Raw genomic sequence first — 26,020 nt, 5'->3', positions numbered from 1 at the left:
TACATCATTTCTTAGATGCATGATGGGAAATGTGACCTTGGGCAAGTTATATAAGCTCTCTGTCAGCTCTTTCTTCAGTGTTCAATAAGGACATTGTTCTCTAAATTGTTAGCTTAAAAACTTCCAAAATGTACATGTATCGACTATTAACATAAAGTGTGCTCCTGAGGAACCTGAACAAAAAACCTGTGTAAACTCCAGAGATTTTTTTTTTGTTTTGTTTTAGAAAAGTCAACTGTGCTTTTTTTTTATATTTAGATGGTGTTAGTATTCTTATCTGTACCTATGAAAGTGTGTGTCCACACACATATAGATGTGGGAGAATTGGGAGGTTGTGTTCTATGTAGAATACTGCCCTCTACTGGGAAAAACTAAAAATATAAATGCTTGAAGCCCTTGCAATTTCCCTAACCTACTTTTAAAGTGAAAAATCTAATGTACAACTTCTTTTAAAAGTTTAACCTACATCATGATTTTTCATCTATGGGACTGTTGACATCTGGAGCAAGATAATTCTTTATCGTGTGTATTATACATCCCTGGTCTCTGTCCACCAACTGCTAGTACCCCTCTCGCCCCAGTTGTGACAACCAAAAATGTCTTCATGTACTTCCAAGTGGCCCCTGAGGGACAAAAAGTTTCCACAAATAGACGAGAATCACTCATCTACACTGAAAATTGCTGATTTCATAATTTATTGAAAATAAACTACATAAATGGAAAATCACTTCAGCTCTCTCCCAAAGGAATATGATCCCCTTCTTATATCAAACTGTTGTAAGAAATTATAATGTTTTAATAGTGTCTGATATTCCAGTTTCAGTGTTTCAAAAACACTGATAAAATTCCAGGAGGATTTGTTATGCAGTTCTTGAAATTTCAAAGAAATTTAATCACACTGTATAATGTATTCAGTTTATTCATTCCTTCATCCATTCATTCATTCATTCTTCATTTAGGAAAACTAGACAGGACCCTAAAATGAATAAAATGTATTCTTAGACCTTAATGCATTCCTAATTTGAGATCTTATTGGTGAAGGGGTTAGATAAAAAGAGAGAATTTGTAGTACCACAGTAGTGGAATCTTATTTCTTTTTTGTAATCTAGGTTTTTTCTTCTTTCTATTCCATATTGTTTATTGGTGTATTATACTTGTACTTAATGGTGGGATTCATTGTTATGTATCTGTACATGCACACAATATAACAATATAATTTGGTCAATATTGTTCCCCAGCATTTTCCTTTCCCTCCCCCAATCCATTTCCTTTATTCTACTGATTTCCCTTCAATTTTTATGAAACACAACCCTTCCATCTTTCTTTTCCCTTTTCCTCTCTAATTTCCACATGTGAGAGAAAACATGTGACTCTTGACCTTCTGAATTTGATTTTTTCATTTAACATAACATTCTCAGGTTTCACTCATATTCATGCAAATGACATTATTTCGTTTTTTTATGGATAAATACACTTCATTGTGTATATGTATGACATTTTCTTAAACCATTCATCCATTGGTAGATACCTAGGCTAGTTCCATGACTTGGCTATTGTGAATTGTGCTGCTATAAAAATGAATTTGCAAGTATCACTATAGTATGATGACTTTAATTCTTTGGGATGAATACCAAGGAGTGGTGTAACTGAGTCCTGTGGCAATTCCATGCCTAGTCTTTTGAGGAAACTTCATACTGATTTCCATAGTGGTTGTACTAATTTGCAATCCCACCAACAGTGTAAAACTGCTCCCTTTTCTCTATATCCTCTCTGGAATTTACTGTTGTTTGTATTTTTGTTTTTGTTGTTTTTGTTTGTATTCTTGATGGCTTCCATTCTGACTAGAGTGAGATGAAAGCTCAGTGTAATCTTGATTTGCATCGTGGAACATTATTTCATCAGTAAAAAATTTGAGGGCCAGGAAGGTCATATAACCTTCCAATATCACATAGACAATAGACGTTGAAGCCAAGACTGCAGTCCAATTTCCAGATGCTGAGAATAGGATTCTTTCTGCTTACCCAAACTGCCTAGATGTACAAAATTCAAAATCCAAGTACAAATTATCTTGACTGGCAGTCATCATTTGACAGCAGTACCTTTCCTTTTATAAATGGAAACAATAAAACTGGAAAATGTAAATGAATATGCCATGTTCACCTTTGGGAAATATTTTAAGTAGTCCCAGTAAAATTTCTTATTTTTTAAATTACTAAGGACTTAACAAAGTTAAATTTCAGATTCTTATTCTTTAAGAAACAAAATCATAATAGCACCTAAGGTGTTAGGTTTTCACTTCATGCCAGGAACTATGTCAAGTGCTTACCATGAATTATATCTTCAATCCTGTGCACAAGTCCATAAAGGAGATGCCATTATTACCCCTGTCTAGTGAGTGAGGGAACTTGCTTAAAGACAGCTTAGAACCAATAAAGTTGGACTATACCATTAGACCTCTCAACCACTCTGTTTTGTTGAGAAATATGAAATGAGAAGTATCAGAACTAAAGAATAAGCTAGTTCTTTTTATTAATTATGAGTCATTCAAATTCCAATGACAAATTCACAGAAAATAAAAACTGAACCTCAATTTTGGCAGATTAACCGGCTTCTTCACTTAATTCTCAGAACAAATCCATGAAATTATGTCACCATTCCCATTGCACAGAAGTGGCAATGGGATGCGAAAAGTTTGGCATAGTCCAAAAGTCACACAGAAGTGGCAGAAACAGAATTCAAAGATGCCATGTCTGTTTGGCCTGTTCATAGGAGAATGAAGTCTAAGAAGTTATAAATAGAAGAAGGGTATGAAATCAGTACAGATCGATCAATGCAAAACATGATTGATTTGAAGGCCTACTGTTCATTTTAAATAATTTGAGTCATTTATGTTAATTTTCCTCTCAACTTTTGTTATATATGGTATTATAAAATATGAAGCAATTTGAAAGAAGTGCTCTATTTCTTTGGCTCATTCTGTCATTTCAGCATGACCAGATATTACTTGAAGATGTATTGCCTGTACAAGAGGATGATTCTTTAATGTCTTCACATCCAATAGTTGTCACTGTGACAACCCCTGATGAAATAACGTCTGTTTTTGATGGAATATCCTATAGCAAGGTGAGCTGTGGCATTTCTCTAAACATCTTCCTGTTTACTGACTTTTCTTTCAAGTAGATACCTAAAAATGGTAAAAATGGTCAGATTATGCCAAGTGGGCTCTGGAAAACAGCATTTTGATTTTTATAATTAGTAGTCATTTAACAGTTATATTTCAGAATCTGATTGCTTAAGGATCAAGATAATAATAACTGGACGTTGCCACAGGATTTTTGAATTCGGTGTTTAAATTTTTTTCTTTTCACTTTTTCTTATACCCGCTTTCATTCTGATAATTGAACATTTAGTCTTTAAACATCAAATTTTAAATTGTTTTAAAGACAGTATATCTTAATTTTCTGCTAAGTCATCTGTCAATAAGGAATTCCGTATATATGGGCACTTTTTCTAGTAGAATCCTTTAATGCTCCCAATAAACATTTAAATTCAATTCAGTTAGATGGAAATATTCTTATCCGTTTTTACATAAAATTTAGACAACTTTGTTCACATGTTATAAATGAGGAATTCTTATCCAATAAAACTTTTTATGAAACATTGCTGAAAATCTATAACCCAAAATTTTGTGCTACTGGTTCTCTCCCTCAACATCTCCTACAGTCCCTCCTTCAGAGTATCCCATTCCTATATGTCACACCATTTAAAACTTTATTTTCATAATTTTCCACTCTGGTTTCTATGGTTTACCCACTATATTAAGGTACTTAAAAGCTACTGCCAACTAATGCATTTTGGTTTGGGGGTCGTTTTATTTTTATTTTTTTTTGCTTTTTTTTTGTTTTGTTTTTGTACCAGTGTTGAACCCAGGGGTGCTTAACCACTGAGTCACATCCCCAGCCTTTTTTTGTCTTATTTCGAGACAGAGTCTCCCTAAGCTGCTTAAGGCCTTCTTAAGTTGCTGAGGCTGGCTTTGAATTCACAATCCTCTTGCCTGGGACTACAGAGGCATGCAACACCGGGCTTGTTATTTTAAGTGATGCCTAAAGTATAGTTTTATTTATTTTTATCATAATTATTAGAATAAATACTATTAAAATTGACTTGAGTGAAAAAACTATGTTTTAGTATTTGAAAATTATAGCATCATGTGTTTTGGCTTTCCTTATATTATTCCCATAGTGGTTTTTTTTTCAGTCTTCTTTAATTCATTTTTCCTTCATATTATCAATGATTCTTTTATCCTTCTGTTAAAATGAAAATTTCTAATTTACTTAACAGCCTATTTCACTAGCTCCCATGGGAGAAATTAGAACCAGTTCAAATAACTTGAGTTCTAGATACACCCGGAGCTTAAGATATTAAGTCAGAAATAAATAAATGTTTATAGTAACCTTCTTACTAGGTCTGAAAACAATTTAAAATGCTTGATAAATTGTAGTAAAAATTACTATGTAGGGGAAGCAATGTTTTTCTAGTCAGTTATTCAAAAATTTAAGGACTGGGGTCATGGCTCGGAAAGAGCACTTGCCTGGCATATGTGAGGTATTGGGTTCAATCCTTAGCAACACATATAAGTAACTAAAGTAAAGGTCCATTGACAACTAAAAAAATTTTTTTTAAATTTAAGAATCTTATAAATAGTGCACCTTAATATTAATATTATAACATGTGAAAGGAAAGTGGAAAACAGGTATTCATCAGATTCTTCAGACAAAAGAAAAATGAGATAAACAACTTTTATGAAGTTTTTTTTAATCTAAACTATATATCCATATTAAACAGATAAGATAAATCTTCAACTCTCTATGTCCCTCTCACAAATATATTTTTTTTTTTCCTGCATGGAGATATATTTTATAATTTGCCAGAATTTTACACTGAACTATTTCTTCTTTCATCGAAGACCCTGATCTTTTGACCGTTTCTTTCGTTTACAAAGCTCCATCTGCTGGTTCATTTGGGGAAGTGCAATGATCCTTTGAACCTCAAGTTACTGAAATGATGGTCATTTTAGCAATTCCTTTACCTTTTGGTTATTTTAGAAATGTGTATACTAGGGTGTGCAAAATGGTACTTTTATCCTAAAATCATAGGTCTATAACCATGTGATTTAACAGAATCATCTTCAAGAAATAATCTCACGAATATGGTATTGAAATACCAGCCACAGTAGTGATAACTGTAATTTATCAGTTTCATTTCTTTTCCCATCATAGGGAGCTTCTATTCTTAGAATGCTTGAAGACTGGATGACACCAGAGAAATTTCGAAGAGGATGTCAGGTACGATTTATTATTTTAAGTAGCATTGCAAGTAAGCTATACTGACCTGTGACTGATGAATGTTAAGAAATACAATTAAGAATAATTCCTTTTTTACTTTCCTTACTCAGGGATAAATGATATAGCAAAAGGTTATTTCACAATAAAAGGTTATTCCACGTCTAGTTAAATGCCTATATTATATCTATAATTATCAAGTACCAGAAGTATCATGGAGAAGTTTAAACAGCTTAGTTATCTTTGATACACTTTACATGTGTGCTAGTCAACTCTGGTTGCCATAGCAAATAAGTCTTGATGGGCTCAAACAACAAAAATTTATTTTCTCCCAGTTTTGGAGGCTGGAACTCCAAGACCAAGATGCTGGCCAATTCAATTCTAGTGAGGGTCCTCTTCCTGTCTTGCAGATGGCCACCTTCTTGCAATGGCCTCACATGACAGAGAGGAAGCACTGTGGTCTTTTATAATAACACAAATCTCATCAGTACCCCATCTAAATTTGAGTACCTTCCAAAGGCCCCATTTCTAAATACCATCCTAAATACCAGAATTGGGTTCAGCATATAAATTTCAGGGGAACACAATCATTCGATAGTAATATGATATAAAAATGTAAATCTATCTGTAAGGGTCTTCCCTTACAGTGAATGTAAGACTTTTTCCTTATAACTGGGTTGGAAAGTGATCAGTATCAATATCATTTTTATTATGGAATCAATAAATAAAGAAGACCAACCAACTTCCTTTTGGAAAGAGAAATGAAAATTAATTTTCTAAATTTAAATTTTTCACACAGCCCACTTAAGCATATTATTCCAGTGGATGATTTGGTTTCACTTTTGTTTTTCTGAAGACCATCATCCAATTGTCCCGTGGTTGGTGTTTTATAATATGTACTATTAAAGCCATAATAATGTGTCCCTGTAACTGTCCTATCTGTAGGTTGGTCCCCTACCAGCCTAGAAATGGGAGCCTGTTCCTACCCCTTCTCTTCCATCTCCGGAGTCCCTACTGTGATAGCCCAGGTAGTTAGGGGAAGCAGTGCTGATGGCATCCAGCCCATAAAGAAGAAGCAGAAGACAGGTGGAGCAGGCCCCCACTAACTCTTGCATGGAGTACCAGATCTTTTTTGGGATGTGATTATCCAGGACAGTGCTCCATTCCTAAAGCTTTCACTATGGCTGTGTCTTCTCATGTGGCACTTAACCCTCTCTATGATACCTCAAAAGGAAACAGTCCCCTTCAGACCAATACTAAGATTCCCAAGTGATTATTAAATAAGAAGACTAAGATTTAGGAAATATTTAGGGAGTGGACTACTATATTTTACTCCTTTGTTCATTAATAAAATATTCTGTGTGGACATAAGATATAAAGGGAGAAGCATGTGCATGAGCTTACATGCACATGAGAACATCTTGTAACTTTTCCATCAGCTTCAAATTCAATTTTTTTTTTTTTTTTTTTTTTTTTTTTTTACCAGGGTTTGAACCTGGGGGTGGGCATTTAATCACTGAACCACATCCCGGGAACTTTTTATTTTTTTATCATGAGACAGGGTCTTCCTAAGTTGCTTAGGGCCTCACTAAATTGTTGAGGCTGGCTTTAAATTTGTCATCCTCCTGACTTTGCCTCCTGAATTGCTGGGATTACAGGCCTGCGCCTCCTGCGCCAACGTGCCCAGCTCAAACTCAAATTTCATCACATCTTCTCTCATTGTGAACACCCTATGGAGGTACTCTGTCTTCTACATCTTTGCATATACTCCAATACCCAGTAGAAAATTTTACACATATTAGGTGATCCAGAAGATGTTTGTTGAATGAATGAGTGAATAGTCTATGATAAATAGCATTGCTCAACATAGAAATAAAAAAGAAATTTCATTTTCCAAAAATTGAGTTAAAATTCCATTTCCAATGTTTTCATTCTAAATTAAATTTTTACTAGTAAGCCACACATTCTTGGTATCTTCAGAGCTGACTTTAAAGACTGACTTTAGAACTGATCTTTCTTATTCACTTATTTAGACCAGTGTCAAAAAAGTTCTTAAAAACAAATAGCTAATATAATAATCCAATCATACACATTTCCTTTAACCTCATGTCTATTATCATTAATTTTAAAAGTTGTCCCAAACTAGTAGTTCTCAGGTTAATAGTCTTCCTCTATCCTGTGATTACGTGTAGTACTAAAAACAAATTAGTATGAATAGATACTAATTTTTTCATACCATTATAGTGCTATGGAATGAATTTGTAAAACCACTGAAGTATTTACCCTTTTTTTCAATCATCAAATACTAGCTAATATCTAAAAATAGCATACGATCAATATAGGCCACATTCAGTAAGCTCTCAGACCAACTGGGACATTCTTTCACATACATAGTTCAGGCACCTGAACAATAGTCTCCTTGGATTGTGATCACCACACAATGAATGTTGTCCAGAAGTCCCAGTGTGTTAGACTGGAATTCCAGTTCTTTCCCTTATAAATACTGACTCTGCCAGAAGTGGTTGCCATTAGTTAACCTGGTGGTGATGAATTAGGTGATGACAGATATCTGTTCTCTTTTATACTCATAAAGCTCCCCCAAATCCAACCTCAGTCAGAAAAATATTTAAATGGTGTTGGGGAATAAAAGCAAAGTCATTAACTGGAAAATCCTATTTTTGATAGATAAATCATTGAAATTTATCTATTAAAAATAATAGGTTATGGGTCATTAGTAATGATATGTGGTTATGGAAAAGAAACAAACATTGTCCTTTCTTTTTCTTCTAGTATTAGTAGTATTCCTGGTAAGACAGGAATGGCTGAGTTGGACAATGTGCTCATGTGCTTTTCCTTCCTGGAATATTAGTAACAGAAACACTGCTCCTTCCTTTTGTGTTCATGAGTGTCAGCTTGTGAGGCACTGTGACCCAGGTTGTTGTGTAACTTCAACAGAAATGACTACATTGTGATTATTTGAAGTGAAGAAGGAAATTTCTTAATATATAATATGCAGAAGCAGTATTCCATATAAAATAAAAATTAAGACCTTTTAACATAATGTGTATATAAATTTCCACTCAGCCTCTAGTTCCCAAGAATCAATAAATTACAATTAAAAAAAAAAAAAAAACCCACCATTATGAAATCCACATACACTGATCCAAGATTCGGAATTCTCTTCACAATAATCTTGGGCAAATATTTTCACCTTTGTAGGCACTTAGGTAGTTAAACAGAGCAGTTTTCTTCATCTCAAAAAGGTGGGTATTGTATTAAGTAATATGTAAAGTCCCTTCTAGATTCAAGATTGCCTGTTTCTAAGCTCAAGACCTGTGAGAATATAAATAAAACCTAAAGTAATTTTAAGAAGTTAGTCAATATAAATTGTCATTGACACATAGTCATTGTTATGGTAATTATTACTATCATACCAAGTATACAATTTTTTAAAAGATACAATGAATGATTAATGCTATACTCTGGAATCAATACCTAAAAAAAAAAAAAAAAAGATAGATTATTTCTTCTCCTTTCCTTCGCCTGCCCTCTGGTGGTAGTGCTGAGAAGTGAATTAATCAAAAGAACTTAAATGGAGGCGGTGTTCCAAATGGGCTTTCATTTTCATGCTTTCCCAGGCTTCCTGGAGTTCTACTAATCTTGTTTAATCTCTCTGCACTTGAAATGAAGAGGAGTTTAGAAAATAGTGTGACTTAGGTACAGCACCTACTGAAAATTATAGCAATTAGAGAGAAAATGATATGTGCAAAGTTAACCATGAAGAACAAACACCTAAGGAGCCAGAGATTCCAAGGCACCCACCTATAATCCCAGAGACTCAGGAGGTGGAGGCAGGAGGATCCCAAATTTGAGACTAGCCTAGGCAACTTAGAGAGACCCATTTCAAAATAAAAAATAAAAAGGACTGAGAATGTAGTTCCGTGGTAGAGCACCCCTGGGTTCAATTCCAGTACTGAAACAAAAAAAAAATTTTTTTGAAAGAAGTTTCTATATCTAAGATTTTGGCATTTTAGGGTTTTTTTTGGTGGGAGGAAGGGTACCAGGGATTGAACCCAAAGTGCTAAACCACTGAGTCACATTCCCAACCATTCTTTCCTTTCTTTCTTTTTCTTTATTTGAGACAGGGTCTCATTAAGTTGCTTAGGACCTTGCTAAATTGTAAGGCTGGCCTCAAACTTGCTATCCTCCTACCTCAACCTCCCAAGTCTCTGGGATTACAAGCATGCAACCACCATGTCAGGCTTAGGCTTCTACATTTTAAATGGTACAATGCTGGAAAGTAACAAGAGTGATACAGCAGGACAGAAGAAACTTCAGAAAGTTTCCTGCAGAACCTCAAGCACTGTGCAGTTATGGGATTAGGAGAAGACTGGAAATTTTCTTTGGGGCTATGTCATACTAGATCAGAAAGTTCATATACAAAGAAAGGTTTTGTGAACAGAATTATCCAAAGGGAGAGAGCCTTCTATTTAAAGATTCATATTTTTTAAACATTTGAAGAGTAAAGACTTATTCTTTAAATAATTTCCTCCCTTCATCCATGATTATTACTATTGTTATTGTTAAAAAGACTGTACATTTATTTCCTTAGAGCAGAGGTCAGCAAACTACTGCCCACAGACCAAATCCAATCTACCACCTTTAAGTTTATGAAGTAAAAAAGCTTTCTACATTTGAAAATGGTTACAAAAAATCAAAATAGAATATTTCATGACATACAAAAATTACATAGAATTCAAATATCAGTGTGCATATATATCTTTTATTGGAAAATAGCTATGCTCTTTCATTGATAATGTTGTCTCTGATTGCTTTTGTGTTATGGAGATAGAATTGAGCTGTTGTGAGTAGGGCTTCAAATCACATTATAGAAGTTTGAAAAGATAGCATTGACTTCCAAAGTACTTGTTATCTTTTACATACAGATTTACTTGGACAGATTCCAATTCAAGAATGCAAAAACTTCAGATTTTTGGGAAGCGCTGGAAGAGGTAAGGAACAGTATATCCCTAAATATTTCTTCTTCTGACTTACAAAAGATTTACTAATCATTTTTTTTACCTGACTGTTCGATCCTTTTATCTTACCTTATTTGTAAATTAATTAATCTCTCTATATTTTTTTAATTGTAGGCAAGTGATAAACCAGTGAGAGAAGTAATGGACACCTGGACCAGACAGATGGGTTATCCTGTGCTTAGTGTGAATAAAACAAGTATCACACAGAAGCGTTTTCTGTTGGACTCAAAAGCTGATCCTTCCCAACCACCTTCAGATCTTGGGTAATGCATTTCAGAAAAAAAGTAGAAATTTGGCAGAAATACTAGTCATTTGCTTAATTACTGCTCTCCAGTACATGATTGATGTGTGGTAGTTTAAAGGCACAGTGCTTTTAAGGGAACAAGAGGTTCAAATAGCCAGGTGGTCTCCAGGTTCAAAATGGTAGACTGACCACATATTGATCTTTCCAAGATATCAGCAAGTAGAGGAATGAACGTACTAAAAAAAATAAGCCCATAAGAATAACAAAAGTAGGACTGGGGATATAGCTTAGTTAGTAGAGTGCTTGCTTTGTATGCAGAAGGTTCTGGGTTCAATTCCCAGCACCACCAAAAAAACAATAATAATAATGATAATAATGAAAGAAAATGGGTGGGATTGCATTTATTATAGAATTTTGTGGAACAAAAGCAGAAGGAGGAATAACGACAGAAAACCTGCAGCCAGGTAATAATAAAGGGACCTCCCTGTCCCTAGACAGGGTCTGGGCTCAGTGTCAGCATGAAGAGTTCAGGACAGTAGTGAGAAGCCAACCTGAAAACAGGACAATTTGAATGACTTCTAAAAGCAGGACTTGTGCCCCTCCACTTTCTCCATCTAATGACCAGTCCTTTCTCTACACAGAACTCTCAGAAATCTTGTAGTGACCTCAGGCAAGAATACAGAGGGCTTATTTACTAAAGAAATAAACTAAAACAGTGGAGGAGAGCTAAAAATTTTCATTTCATCAGGACTCCTATTGGCAGGATGGGGGGATTGAAGCTCCCATCAGACCTGTTCAGTGAAGAAGCTTGTCTGTAAAACACATCTCCCTCCTCAATAGTAGGGAGACTGTGTACCAGCTGTCAAGAATAAACAACTTACCTCTCCTTCTTAAGTGTGAACGGATAGTCAAGGTGGCAAAATATTTGAAAAAAATGTAGAAACATGAAAGGCTAAAATCCCATGTGAACGAAAATACAAATTTAAAAAGTGACTCTATAGGAAGTAGGCTGAGGAAACATAAAATAAATTCATGAAATATATTCGGAGATAAAAGAAGCTCTTATACCTACTAACACATAATGTCTTGGGAAGGACAAATGGAGAATACAAAAGAACTCTAAAAGATTACATTTTGACTGTCAAAGAAATTAATAGGATTATTAGAAGTAAATTGGGGGGAATTCTCCAAAAATAAAGCAAATACATATGCAGTTGGTAAATATGAAGTAGAAGCCAAACATGGAAAGTCTAGCACCTGACTTATAATAAGAGTCCCTCAAAAAGAATAGGCAAGTTATGTCAAAGGCATAGCAAAAGATACAAGAATTCTGAATGGTCTGCTTAATACCCAGTACTTCATGCTTAGCATGTGGGAAGTCCTGAGTTCCATCTCCAGCAGACCATACCGCCCTCCGGATGCATCCTCCGGAAATTTCAGAAAACAAAAAGACAACAAAGTTAGCATGGCATCAGACTGTGACACAGCAGCCCTGAAGGCAAGAACAAAAATGGAGCAATGCTTCCAAAATTCTGAAGCAAAAAAATATCTACAGCATCTGGTTGTACATATAGTGAAACTACACCAAGTATGAAATTACAGTAATGACATTTTCAGACATGCAGTCCAGAAAATGCTTTCTAAATAATGCTTCTAGAAGGTTATTAAAGTGGGGTTGAGGTTTCCAGGGGATAGAGAAAGAGAGTGGGGAGATATGGATACATTTTTAAAAAGAGGAAAATGTGAGACAGGGGATCCAGAAAACCGCATCCCACTGAGAGAGTCATGAAAGGATGCGCTCCTGGTGCCATGACAGCAGGAGAGCTGGGGCTGAGGCTAGCAATCTCCAGAGCCAGGGAAATTCTCTGCAGTAGACAGTGTGGAAATACTTGCAGAGTTGGTGAAGGCCCCTCACTTTGGTCAAGTATAAAAATAGAAAATTTAAAACCAAAGACCATATGTGAAAATTATAATCCAAAAATATGAAGAAAGTAGAATAAATGTATGCCATTAATAGAGTAATCAGAAAAAGGAGCCCTGTGGTGGTGGCACATAACCTATAATCCCAGCAACTAGGGAGGCTGAGGCAGGAGGATCTTGAGCTCAAGGCTAGCCTCAGCAACTTAGGGAGGCTCTCAGCAACTTAGCGAGACCTTGTCTCAAAATAAAAAATAGCAAGGACTGGGGATGTGGCTCAGCAGTTAAAAAGTCCCTGGGTTTAATCCCTAATATTAAAAAAAGAAAAAAAAAAAAAAAAAAAAAAAACCAAAATAAATAAATAAATAAAAGAATGAACAAAAAGAAAAAGAAAAAGGAATCCATTTGACCTTGATGTTAGGAAGTTGTTATTTAAGTGGTACAGGAGCTGTGAAATTGAAGCACAGAGAAGGAATATCATGAATACACTTCTTAGCCAACAGTATGCATATTTCATAAGTGTTATTTATTGCTTTTCAACTTTTATAATCGACCAATGAATAACATGTAAAAATGTTATTATGGTGGCAGAAAACATTGTAACTATAACCTATCTTATCACTGTAATAAGAAAAAAATACCTGACCAGAGAGAGGAGATGGAAGAGGAAGAAAAGGTGGAAGAAAGTGTAGGGTAGTAACTCAGTGGTGGCAGGAACAGGCGCCCTTATCAGATTGGTGACGTCATGTTGTCTATGATGCTGTGCTGGTAACTCAACACTGGAAACAGTGGGAGCATCAAGGGGAAATGGGCAAATGCTGTTTTGTCCTTTGAGAGCTAATTATTTATGCAGTCGCCAGCATTCCAGGGCTGTCCTCACTTAACAGTTAGGAAAGTAGTAAAAAATGAAAACTCAATGAAGCAAGAGTAGTGGCATGAGCGTATTATCTAGAGGTACATTTATAACCTATAGAAAAGCTAAAAATCATTTTCTTTTACTTTTTTAAAATTACATTTTAAAAGGAGAATGGAAAAGAAAGCAACATAAGTGCACTAAATCACTCTCTAGTAGATGAGTTAATACATATTGTCTAAACAAACAAAAATTATAAATAAAGTTAGGATGCAGAACTAAAACCAGAAGCACTTAAAAGGAGATGACACTGAGTGAGGTGCTGGCCTGTGGGGAGATGGGAAGGAAACAGTGGTTTTCCCACATTGTTTCCTAGTTTTGGATTAATGGTGAGTTTATGTACAAATTGCACAAACTAAATTCTCCTGAGCATTTAAGCAGCACTTAGAAACTTAATCAAATTCTCTTGCACATAGCATTTATAAATACTTAGAATCAAATTCTTCTGATCACTACCAGTTATAATTTCATTTATTTAATTTCATAAATTTAAATTTATTTCCAACTTCAAAATACAAACACCTAAAGCCTTACGAATCTTTTTGGAAATTATTTCTTATATATTTTTAGAAATTAACGAATTAAAACACAAATACCATTTACCAAATTTGAGTGACATTTTTCTTCATGTCAAAATCAAATCCTCCATTTTACCAAGCGAGGTTTTTTTTCTAGATAATTTAAACATGGATAATGAGACCAGGTTTTCTAAGTATTTCAATGAATAGTACAAATCCAATGTGTTGTTTTCTCTAATCTGCTAGGTTTTTAAAAATGTTCCAAAGAATGTAAAAATTGATAAAGCATGCATAGCATAGCCGGAGATCTCAAAGCTCATTCCATTTGTACAAGTTCATTCAACTTGTACAAAGTCTTGATGATATGAGCATCTCTGCATAATTTATTTTGTATGCATTTCTGGGGTGCCAAGCACCCCTCCAACTGAAGGGTAAAAATCAGACTCTTGGGACACCCAAACTGTATACAACATTTTGGGAACATCATCCTGGCCCAGCTAACCCAACTGAGCCCCTCCTAGGTTGGATACTAGGTGAACAGGAGCTACATAGCCTATTACTGGTCCCTGGACATTGTTCCAGTTTCACTCAGTCCCAATTATTATTGTCCCTTCTTGCAGCTTTTAAATATTTGGTTGGGGTAAAGAGGATTTGAACCCACCCCCACCCAGGTGGCCCCCAATCTCCACTGCCTAGTTCTCAATGGAGACCCTTTGTCTTCCTCTTTCTTTATGATTTCCTTGGCATTATTTTATTATTACATGTATAAGTTATTTGGTAAACTCAATGATTTAGGAGAAATTAGAATAACTTGAGGAAGGAGAATCTTAAGTTGTAAAGACAGTGTTTTGGAAAGTGTAATAACTATGAACCGGTTCCTTTATAGTTACTATTTTATGTTCTAGCAAGTTACATTCACCAACTTTAATACTGTTAAAGCTGTTAGATATTAAAATTTAAAAATATTTCTCTCTTGTGAAACAAGCTTTCTTTTGGAAAGTCTCTCGGTAATTATTCTCTCTTGTCATACATGTCCACTGATTGGCTGAGACTGAATTAATTGGGAGAGGGGACAGGAGATGGAGATGGCAGGAGGCAGAGGGGACAGAAAACATTTTTTTACCAGGATGTGATATTGCCGGAGAGCAAATCGGTGTGAGAGGAGTGACTGGGATATGTGGAGGAAGGCCTCAAAAGTTTAAAAGAAGCCTTGTATATATAATATGCAACATATACTGGGCATTGGCTAAGTGGCCAGCACTATTTTAAGCACTGTAGATGTGTTTTTTGAGAACAGTTGAAAAAAATGAGGCAGAGAGTGATTAACTTATTCAAGGTCACACACAGAGTAAATGACAGAGCCTCGATTTGAATGGAAGGCAAATCAAGAGATTTGACTGAACAGCAGAACAACTGGAAAAGTGGTGGGAGATGAAGGTGGGGAGGAAGGCAGGGACAGGGTATGCAGGCCACATTAAAGATTTTGGACAATAGTGTGCAGATTCAAGGATTTTAAGGAGAGGATTGGCAAGATTTGCACTTTTCAAAATTGCTCTATGGCAGCACTATGGGGACACAAATGGAATCAGGGGGGTCAGGTAAGATGACATTGCAGCGAGTGATCTGTGTGAGAACTGGAAATGTTGGGCCCTGAGTAGGAAGGTGGCCATGGCTGGAGGCTGTGGCAGATAGTCCAGAGATTTCAGTTCAGCATTTCCAATTAAAAATTAAACAACAGCCAGGCACAGTGGTGCACACCTATAATTCCAGCTACTCTGGAGGCTGAGGCAAGAGGATCACAAGTTTGAGGCCAGCTTGTGCAACTTAGAGACACCTTGTCCCAAAATTTAAAAAAAAAAAAAAAAAGTAAAACAACTGGGGGTGTCGTTCAGTGGTGAGACACCCCCTGGAATTGATCCCTAGTACTGCAGCAAATAAATAATATGCAAGTGATTTAATCATGAATTTGCAGAGAACAATTTCCTTTTATACTATTGAGCTCATCTTGTAGGATAGCGGTCATAACCACATTTCTACAGGGCTGAAAAGTCTTTATAGATACATTTTTATGATCCATATACCACAACCTGTTTTCTATTTTTAATTCAGGACTTTGGGAATTTAGTCACACTAACAGCACATGCAGTGTTTAAAAAAATTAAAATCGCCAAAACATTTTACTGTCCAAGGTATGGGAAAATGGAGAGCACTCAGAATTATGAAATGAACTACTTCCAAGGTGCTGGTTGGCACCTAAGCTGGAAAAGCCTGAGGCGCTCACCTCATTACCAGCCTGTGCTGGAAGCCTCAGGCACTCAGCTCTGCCACAAGCAACAAGGTTCAGAGAAGTGGGGTGTCTTGCTGTAATACAAGTTCTGAAAATCAATAGTTTACAGCAGCACAAGGAAAATATGAAGATGTTCAGGGAGTGTATGTGTATACTTCTTTATTTTTTATTTTAGAAAGACTAAAATTGAAAAAAACTCTTTATTTTTCACTTTTTCCTCTTCATAATACATGATTGAAACATAGCTCTGACTTGCTTTCAGGTGATAATTCAATGACAAAAGTCGATGAAACAGTTTCTGTGATGGTTCTATTAACAACTATTTCTTTTGTAATTATTGTTTCATAGTCTAGTAAATTAGATTAGTCATATTAAATACTTCTAGAGTCTTTGGATATTAGAAAGAAAGAAAGAAAGAAAGAAAGAAAGAAAGAAAGAAAGAAAGAAAGAAAGAAGAAAGAAAGAAAGAAAGAAAGAAAGAAAGAAAGAAAGAAAGAAAGAAAGAAAGAAAGAAAGAAAGAAAGAAAGAAAGAAAGAAAGAAAAAGCCTTGTTGGGCTGGAGATGTACCTCAGTGGTAGAGCACTTGCCTAACATGGGTGAGGCCCTGGGTTCGATCCCCAGCACTGGAAAAAACAAAACAAAAGCAAAACATTCTCTTGCAAAATAAGTTCCATTGGGAAAGTTCCTCAATAATTGTTTCCTCCTGTCATGTGCCTACTGACTTGTTAAGCCAAAGACAGTCAACCAGTGTTGATTGGATTTTTTAACTACTCCTTAGCTATGAATTCCTCTCCACAAAAACAAAAACAAAAAATTATTACCAAGTGAACTAAATATATCAAGAATAAAATCATTTTTTGTTACAATAAATATTCAAATATTATTCATGAGGCAGAGTATGGAAGTGTATTAAGATATTTTTCCTCTAATATTTGTCTTTAATTCCTACTTTCTGATACTATTTCTATTTTAGATTCATAGAAGCATGATTTTGGGTAATCATTTGTCATAAAATCTGTGTACTTGTCCCAGTTTTATAAAACAAAACAAGGGGATGTTATGCATGAATAGAAAAGAAACCTAGAAAATAGATTTTTCCCTGTTGAGAATATTTGTTAAACATCAGCAGTAGCTCCTGAGAAAGTAAAAAAAAAAAAAAAAAAAAAAAAAAATACTGTTTTTTCACTTTACTTTTTAAAAAATCAGATCATAATAAACACCTTCATGTAAACAGAAAGAAATTGGTCCTTTCTCCAACCCTAAGGTTCATCTTCTCTCTGTTCAAATGTATTCCTGTTTGGTGGACCATGCGATCAGTTAAGTTGTACTGTGAGATGAATGGCCTTTTCTAAGTATGCTTCTCACTGTTTAATCCAAAATGAGGGAAGTTTTTACTGAACAGAATTTTTTTAAAATTCAAAAGACTCTCCATTTTAACATTATGGAGGCACCATCTCTTACAAATGGGACACTTCCACATTTCCAGCAGGCAAGTTTACTTGCCTTTGAAAGTCCATGTGTTGTAAACAGGAAGAAGAAATGGGAGTAGGTGTGTCATCCTGGGGCAATTAAAGCGTTTCCCTGGAGAAAACTAGATTGGCCATTTTTAGTGCTGATGGAGCCTGTTTCATGGTATACTAATCACACATTTAAAAAAAATTTTTTTTGATACTCATGAATTTCAGGTAGCATATAGAAGACTTTAACATTTCATTTATGTAATTTTCATTTCTTGACATTTTGTATTCCCACATCTGTTACTCAACTTAGATTAGATTAAATTGTGTGATATTAAAAATCACCAAATTGAATAACCTCAACCTTCTATCATTTTTATCTTTTGATACCCTAAAAGTCCTCAGGGAAGTATTTTTATACATGACCTTAGTAGTACAGCTTCTGCCCACTTTTAGGCATAGTGTAGTCCTAGCAACCATGCTTTAGGGTGAGAGCCAAGATGTGAAGTCCCAGGGGCTGGGGAGACAGCTCAGTCAGTAGAGTGCTTGCCTTGTAAGCACAAGGCCCTGGATTCAATCCCCAGCACCAAAAAAAAAAAAAAAAAAAGATGAGAAGTCCCGTTGTGCTCTGCATCCTCTGTTGTTCCAGTCATGTTTGCCACTGGGAAAAAGATGCAGAAAATGTTAGTTTCTGTGTGGCAGCACAATATTAACAGGGATGTGGTTATTTAACAATGTCTATCTTAGGAGAGGCTGCAAGCACTCTTAGAATGGCTTCCCTAAAAGTAGACCCTGAGATGATTGGTTGAGTGAAAGCGACTCCTTAGGAAGTATCTCTAAGGAATGATGGTCATGAGGGGTGTAGGATAGGGAAGGGAGAAGAAGGGAAGGAAGTCCAGCAGAGGTGCTGTATGAAGCAGTCCTGCAGAGAGTACCTGGCTCAGTCCTGCACAGAAGTTCTGGAACCTGTGCAGATCATACTTCAGAGTGTTCCTGATGGATGGGTTAAGAAAGGTTCTCACGCCAATCAGTCATTGCTCAGGGTGGCATCCAGAAGAATGCAAATTCTTAGGAACTTCTGGCCTTCTTGCTCAGGCAGCCTGAGGACAGCCCTCTGGCAGAAAGACCCAGGTGTTGGTTGCTACCTGGGGAAAGCACAGTGGGATCTGGCTTTCTAGGGAATAAGCATCAACTGTGTCCACAATAGGACCCAAGAAATAATTTATGTACTCATTTTATGAAATTTATAGTCAAAAAATTCCACTGCAATAAAATATTCCAAAGGAGCTAGTAAAAAGTCCTGCAAAACACTTCAACAGTATAAGGCAAAAAAAAAAAAAATTACTGTTTGCATGTAGATAGCAAAAATCTATTCTCCTTAAATAACAAATTTTAATATATTCTAAAAGGGAGAAATGTCAACCCTAATTCTCTGTTAAGGACTTGAATGTTGGCAGAAAAACCAACTCTGAGTAGAAATTCAAACCAGTGATTGGTACCTAGATTCATCTTCTCTCTAGATACATGAGATGATGCATTTGTGATTGATATGAGAACCATCAAATGGCATTGGTGATCTCTTTTTTGAGATTTCAAGACTAAAATATTAGGTATATATTATATCCAAATACAAAGCTACTTCCCTACCATTCTGTAAGAAAATACTAAGTACCTAAAGAGAACAACTGGAAACCCCTGAAACATCTCGAAATTTTTCCTTTAGAGCATGTGTTCTCATGATTCTAGTTAAGAGAAAAGAGCATGTAAACTTTTGGAAATGGCGGTGGTGTTATAATTTCAATGTAACTTCTAAAATGTAATTCCTTAATAGAATTTTACAGACTGCTTTTGAATTTTAACAATGTCTTGTGTTCCTTGACAGAAACCATAGCATGTACGGTGTATGCAAGCATGTATTCAAATGCTCAATGTTATGTGTGATATTTTATATTTATGTAATTTATGCAATTTCGTTATTCCAAAGCCTCAAAGCACTTCATTGAATAATAATCATCCTTGGATAATTTTTTGATGCAAATTTTCACATTTTATGAATTTATAGAAATTAGGAGCAGTTACCTGACCTATTTTTATTACTAAAGCACAATTTATTAACTGTATTGGTTACATAGTACACATTGGATGATTAGATAAGGAAAATATGCTTGTCTTGATTTTTACTTTTGACTTTTTTATCTTTTAGTAATAAACAAATTTTTTCTCTTTAAAAAATTTTAGTTACACATGGAATATTCCAATTAGATGGACGGAAAATGATGTATCAAATATTGACATCTACAATAGGTCAGAAAAAGGAGGTAAATATTATCAATTGATTTATTTCTTCTTTGAATCAATGTTCTATATTAAAATAACTGTGAAGAGGCACACATAAAGCTAAAAGTTAAATGAATTTCAGCTTAAAGAAACCTCTTAAATAATTTATTGATGAGTCTAAATCTTTATCTACAATAACTTTTCTACTTTGAGATAATCTTTTTAATAATTTACCATGACTGATATAATAATGAATACCCACACCCAAAGAAGAGCTGCCTACCCAGCTTTGGGAGATCAAGGTATAAGTTGGCTTCCTTCCCTCCATCCCTCTCTCTCTCCTTCTTCCTTTCTTCTTCTTCTTCTTTTTTTTTTTTCTCCTTTATATCAAATAAGTACGTCACTGAATTTCTTAAAATGTAATGTAGCAGGCCTGGGTTTTTTTTAATGCTCTCATTAAATTAGACCACTCATTTTCTGAAAGTTTTTCTTTTTGTTCTCTCTATTGATTTGTCTTTTTCTTACTTGAAAAATTCTAGAGTTATATAGAAACAAGGAGACATGATCACAGACCTCTGTATCACCAAAAAATAAATAAATAAATAAAATTTTAAAAAAATAATAAATAAGGCGGGGTTTAGCACTAATCCCAGAAGAATCTTGCTTAATACCTTTACCAATATACTTTTTTTTTTGTCTCAAAACTTGTCTTTTATTTTTATTTTGCAGTACTGGGGTTTGAACTCTGAGCCTCTTGCATGCTAGGCAAGTGCCCTCCACTGAGCTACATTCCCAGCCCTTTTTATTTATTATTTTAAGGCAGGGATATCACTAAATTGTTGAGGCTGGCTTTGAAACTGTGATCCTCCTGTCTTAGCCTCCAGAGTCTCTGGAATTACAGGCATACATCACTGTACCCAACTCAAAACATTTCTTATGTAAGACAAACTAGACTGTCCTTTGCAGGACTTGGTCTCAGAAGAGCACTGGGCATGTATTTCACCTGTGGCTTCTTGAGGCTAAAAGCAGATCACTTGTCTGTTATCTATGTCTACTTCTCTGTTATCTACTTGCTCCTGCAAAGCATCCTAAAATATTAATTTATGTCTGAGTTCACCAGGCAAGTGAATTTTATTGTTTCTAGTTGATTTTTTTCAAAAACAACTTTGAGATATAAATCACATACCTTTAAATTTACCCTTTTTTTAATTTATTTTACAGTGCTGGAGATTGAACCCAAGGCCTTACACAAGCAAAGCACACACTCTACCAATGACTTCCATCCTACTACACAGTCCACCCATTTAAAGATTACAATCTGCTGTTTTTCTGGTATATTCACAGTAACATCAGCACAGGCAATTTTAGAACATTTTTATTACCTCAGAAAGAAACCCTTACCTTCATCTATCACCCCTCTATCCTTCCATGCCTCAGCCCAAATTGAACAATAAACAACTTTATTCATTTATAGATTTATCTCTTCTATACATTTCATATAAATGAAATTATATATGCATATATAACTTTACATATATATGATCTATATACAAAGCAATTTTTTCTTTTTTTCATTTAACTTAATGTTTTCATTGTTCTTCCTACTTGTAGCATATAGTAGCACTTCATTCCTTTTTATTGCTAAATTATATTCCATTATATAGATATACAATCTTCCTTTGTCCAGTTATCAACTGACAGATATTTGAATCATTTCTACCCTTCATCTATGGTCAATAGTGCTGCTATAATCATTTGTGTACAAGTTTTTCTGTGACTTCAGTAGGTTTTTTCCACCATTGTTTTTTTTTTACTTATATTATAAATTCTTTTGTGAGGTTTAGATTTACTATAAACTCTACCAGCTTTGCTGTTTTGGAAGTCTTGGGGGATCCTGTGCTCTGGACAGGGAACGTTAGCTTGGAAAAGAGAGAGGGAACTCTCACACCCCTTTCTGCCCTTGTGGCATTACATATAACACATTTTTTTGCTGTAACTATTGACTTCTCTTTGTCTCTCCTCCCACGAAATATTCCTTGAGGAAAAGAAACTTATCTGTTGCTGTTGTTTCTGTTCCTGGCCTCTTAGCCAGAAACAAACTAGCATCTCTTCCTACTTCAAAGTGCCTGCTCCATTTTTAGGCTATGCAATAAGTTCCTGTTTCCTGTTTGAGAACATCTTCAGCTCTCAGCTTAGCGCACAGATGACGAACATGTCCTGTGTGTACTGAATGGGAAACCAGCTCGTGTTACCAATCCTGCCTCACTCCTCTTGGTTTCTTTGATGATTCATCAGTTAAAACTCCCCAGGCAATAGTGGGACTTCCCCCCAAGATCTTTTTATTTACATTCATATCTTACATGATATTTTAAGCATTATAAAAAATTAAGCATGAACTCTCTAACCAAAGACAAACAAAGGTCTCTATCACAAACCTTTTCAGGCTATTCTAACCTGCCCTAAAAATCCTTCCTTTTATAACTATAAATACTAACTAGATCCTCTTTTAAATGAATTTATCTCTGTTAAAATGAATTCCTTCTTCCCCAAATACAATGTGTGTCTTTATCCTCACTGCTGTTATTTCCTCATTGGGATTTTATTATAAGATAGTTATTCTTGATACTTTTTCTGTAGTATATTTTATGCTGTCAGTTTCATTTACCATTGTTCCTTTATATTTCCAACAAAATCATTGTCATGTAAGCTTCATATGCTCTTTCTCTTATTTTTCAATTAAATTTTAAGTTTCTTGTGCCCTGTGCACTCTATTACCAAGAAAGGTGCTAGGGACATCCTGAGAATTCAGTGAGTCCTCACTCAGTGTAGGGCTATTGCCTGTGTATGTTTTAGTAACCTCTTTATTTTTAGTGTCAGATACTGTTTTGGCTATTGTTAATGCTTCTACCTTTAGTGTTATACTGACATTTTTACTTCTAATTTGCCATTTCTAATATTTAGTGTGATCTCGGGTTATCAACCTTGCTAAAACATAGTATTTTCAAATAGGCATCCCTAAGTACATAGGATCTGAGGCCTAGGAGAGATATAGACTCTGGGATGACAGGTTTTATAGTCCTAACTTTCAGATTCAACTATCACTGGATACTTTAAATAACCATTCTATTATAAAAATAGGGTTTACTGAAAATTTGTAATGCCTATACTTAAATATTTATTATCAAAATAATGGTGAGCATGTAATTTTATACACAATGACAAAAAGCAAAGGTCTCCATTTTTTTTTTTTTTTTAAGCTGAGCCTCATGGAATGTGCAAACTTTGGATGATTATGTATTCCGTTGTGCTGGTTTAGAAACTCAGTTTGTTATTTCAACCATGGTCAACCAAGACTTGGAGGATTTATTCATCCAAACCAAACATACAAGAGATTAAGCAAGAATGCTAATTTGTTAATTTACACAGATAAAATATCCTGGCCTAGTGAACCAGCACACTCACGTCAACTAATTGGTGTCTCTTCCCAGGGGAAAAGTTTACTTAGTAAGGATTAGGGCAGAGTTAAGGTAGATCAGTTATTTTAAGATGTCATCAAACTGTGATAGTCTGATATATTACATCCTCCAGGTGACCATAATTATTGTACTTAGAAACTATCAATAGTAGCTTGATGCAAAAAAATTTTCTTGTTTGTGCAACAATCTGAAGAAGGTATTTCTGACTTGCCTTCTCTCTTGGGTGAATCTCCATCAAATAACAACTTAGAAATCCTGTTTTCTTCCTTCTTCTGATTCTATCCTCCCTTGGTTGTTGGAATCCCTTGCTAGATCTTTTGTATCTGGGCAGAAACAGAGGAAGTTAATTTAGAGAATAGGCCTAGAAATACATCCATTGCTTCTGCTTATACTTTATGGCCAGTTCTCAATCATGTGTTGCTACCTCACTGCAAGGAGGCCAATACATACAGTTTAGCTCTGTACCCAGGAGGAAAAGGGAACAGTGTGGTGAATAACTAACAGGTCCCTGCCACATACACTGTTTTCTATAGGACCAGAACTGTCAATATGCCTAGAACACATGTGCCATCTCAGTCGGGCCCCTATCCTGGGCAAACTGGAGATGCTGGCCAATCTTCACTATCTAAGTTTCCTTTGCAATTTTTTTTCCCAGTTGCCAAAATCACCACCACTGATAATCCTTCCCCACAACAGGAAGGTTGCATTTTCTCAGACTCCTGTTCATTTCATATGAAAACTATGCCTTTCTTTCCAGGAAAATTCTAATAAACTATTTACTGAGATTTGGGAGAGACCCTATAATTATTGCTAATATAATCATTCATACTTTCTCAAATGGCATTTTGTTGTAAACATTATCCAATTCAACAATGGATCATGTTACCTTTAGTTTCAGAGACTGAAATTTTCTTCCTTAACCCCACAAACTGACAGTGCATCCCCATATGAATATTTTAGCTCTTTAAGTATATTTTGTGTATCATGAGTCAAACAGTACAGCTCTTGAATCTTTCAGGTGTTTTACTAGTAAGTGATGCACAAAATTTAATAAGATGTAAACTCTGTCATTACATGCTAAAAATTAATCTGCTCAAAGGACTAATGCAAGCAATACAGCCTTTATAAAGAAAAATGTTTCATTCTCTAGGAATCTCAGATTATTGCAAGCTGTCTTCTTGTCTAAAATTTGTTATAACTATTTATACAAAATAGTAACATTAAAGAATGGTTGTATCTGCTCCTTGGGAAAAGGTAATTATCAGTCTCCATAAAAAACAAACACTACTCTTACAGTCAGACAAAAAAATGAATAAAAAGTAAATGGAGAAACAAAAAAGGAAACATACCCATACTTCTCTGTGTCACCAGGAATAGACTCAATATTTTAGTCCTACTTACTTCATTATGTAACTAAACCACCCAACAATAGTTTGCTTCTGTCAACTGTTCTGAAAGTAGCATGAACTTGGAAAGTCCTTAACTACTAACTTCCTGGATCTCAGCTTCCTCATCTATAAAGTGAGAAAAATCACAGTGACCCTAGACAGGCTTAACTGGGTACATATAAAGCACACTAAAATACTGCAGTATTTAGATGGATTGCCAGGAACTTCTCAATGTTATTTATATTTGCTCCGCTATTTATAGAACTGGCAGCATATCCCCTTTCATAATAATGGGGATAGCTACCATCTGTTGGACACATAACTAAGTGACCAACACTTTACCTATGTTATCTTATTTAATCTTTGCAATAGGCCTGAGGGATTTTTATCTGTTTTCCTCCTGGTGAATGAGGACACAGGAGTCAAGTGATTTGACCAAGTTGACAGCACTATTAAACCACAAAGAAAGGACTTCATCCTAAGACTTTCAGACTCAAAAGTTCATGTTCTTTCTTCTGTAACATATGGCTTTCTGCTTAGCAAGAGAATCTCCTTCTGATACAAACATTCAAAGTGTAAGGTTGCCAAAAGATTAGCTTCCTTTCAACAACTTGTCCATGGGAGAATGACAAAGAAAGATTAATACTACGTGAGTGAGGTAAGGGTTTATAATTTATCAAGTACCTACTCTGAAAGTTCCTAAAGAAACATATTGTCTTGTTGAAGAGCCTACTCATATATTATGAAAAACTACTGTGTCCTGGATATCTTCCAGAACTTGCAAACACTTCCAAAATTTAAATCATCTTTCCTCCCAAACTGACTTACCTTCCTCTATTCTCTAATGGCAACACCATCATTCATCCAATCATGCAAGCCCTTCTCCCTTCCTCCAACTGTCCACATCAAGTCAGAAGAAGGGTTGTGTTGGTCTTCCCTGTAATGTGTCTCTTGACTCCATCACCTCCTGTTTTTATTATCTCCACATCAACATAAGCACTTATCCTTTCTTGCCCTTCGTTATGACAGTAGATTCTGAATGAGTCTTCTTTTTTCTAGAACCTCTTTCAAAGTATTTCCCATGCCACTCTCAAAGTTACCTTTCTAGAGAACAGACTTGAACATGTTATGTTCCTGCTTAAAAACCAGTCCTATCTTCCC

At 35.2% G+C, this 26,020-nt stretch overlaps 1 protein-coding gene across 1 annotated transcript in view; it reads left to right on the top strand.

Moving 5' to 3' along the window:
* The window catches only part of ENPEP (glutamyl aminopeptidase), an 80,024-nt gene that overhangs the window by 32,037 nt on the left and 21,967 nt on the right, over positions 1-26,020 (top strand). The window contains exons 7-11 of the mRNA XM_079154512.1: positions 2,989-3,123; positions 5,280-5,345; positions 10,289-10,354; positions 10,496-10,644; positions 19,957-20,036. Coding sequence (XP_079010638.1) covers positions 2,989-3,123; positions 5,280-5,345; positions 10,289-10,354; positions 10,496-10,644; positions 19,957-20,036 — 496 coding nt within the window. The remainder of the gene's footprint in view (positions 1-2,988; positions 3,124-5,279; positions 5,346-10,288; positions 10,355-10,495; positions 10,645-19,956; positions 20,037-26,020) is intronic.

This window comes from Sciurus vulgaris (assembly GCF_902686455.1).
Source record: "Sciurus vulgaris genome assembly, chromosome: 9".
Lineage (NCBI taxonomy): Eukaryota > Metazoa > Chordata > Mammalia > Rodentia > Sciuridae > Sciurus > Sciurus vulgaris.
This window is presented reverse-complemented; position numbering and strand designations above follow the sequence as displayed.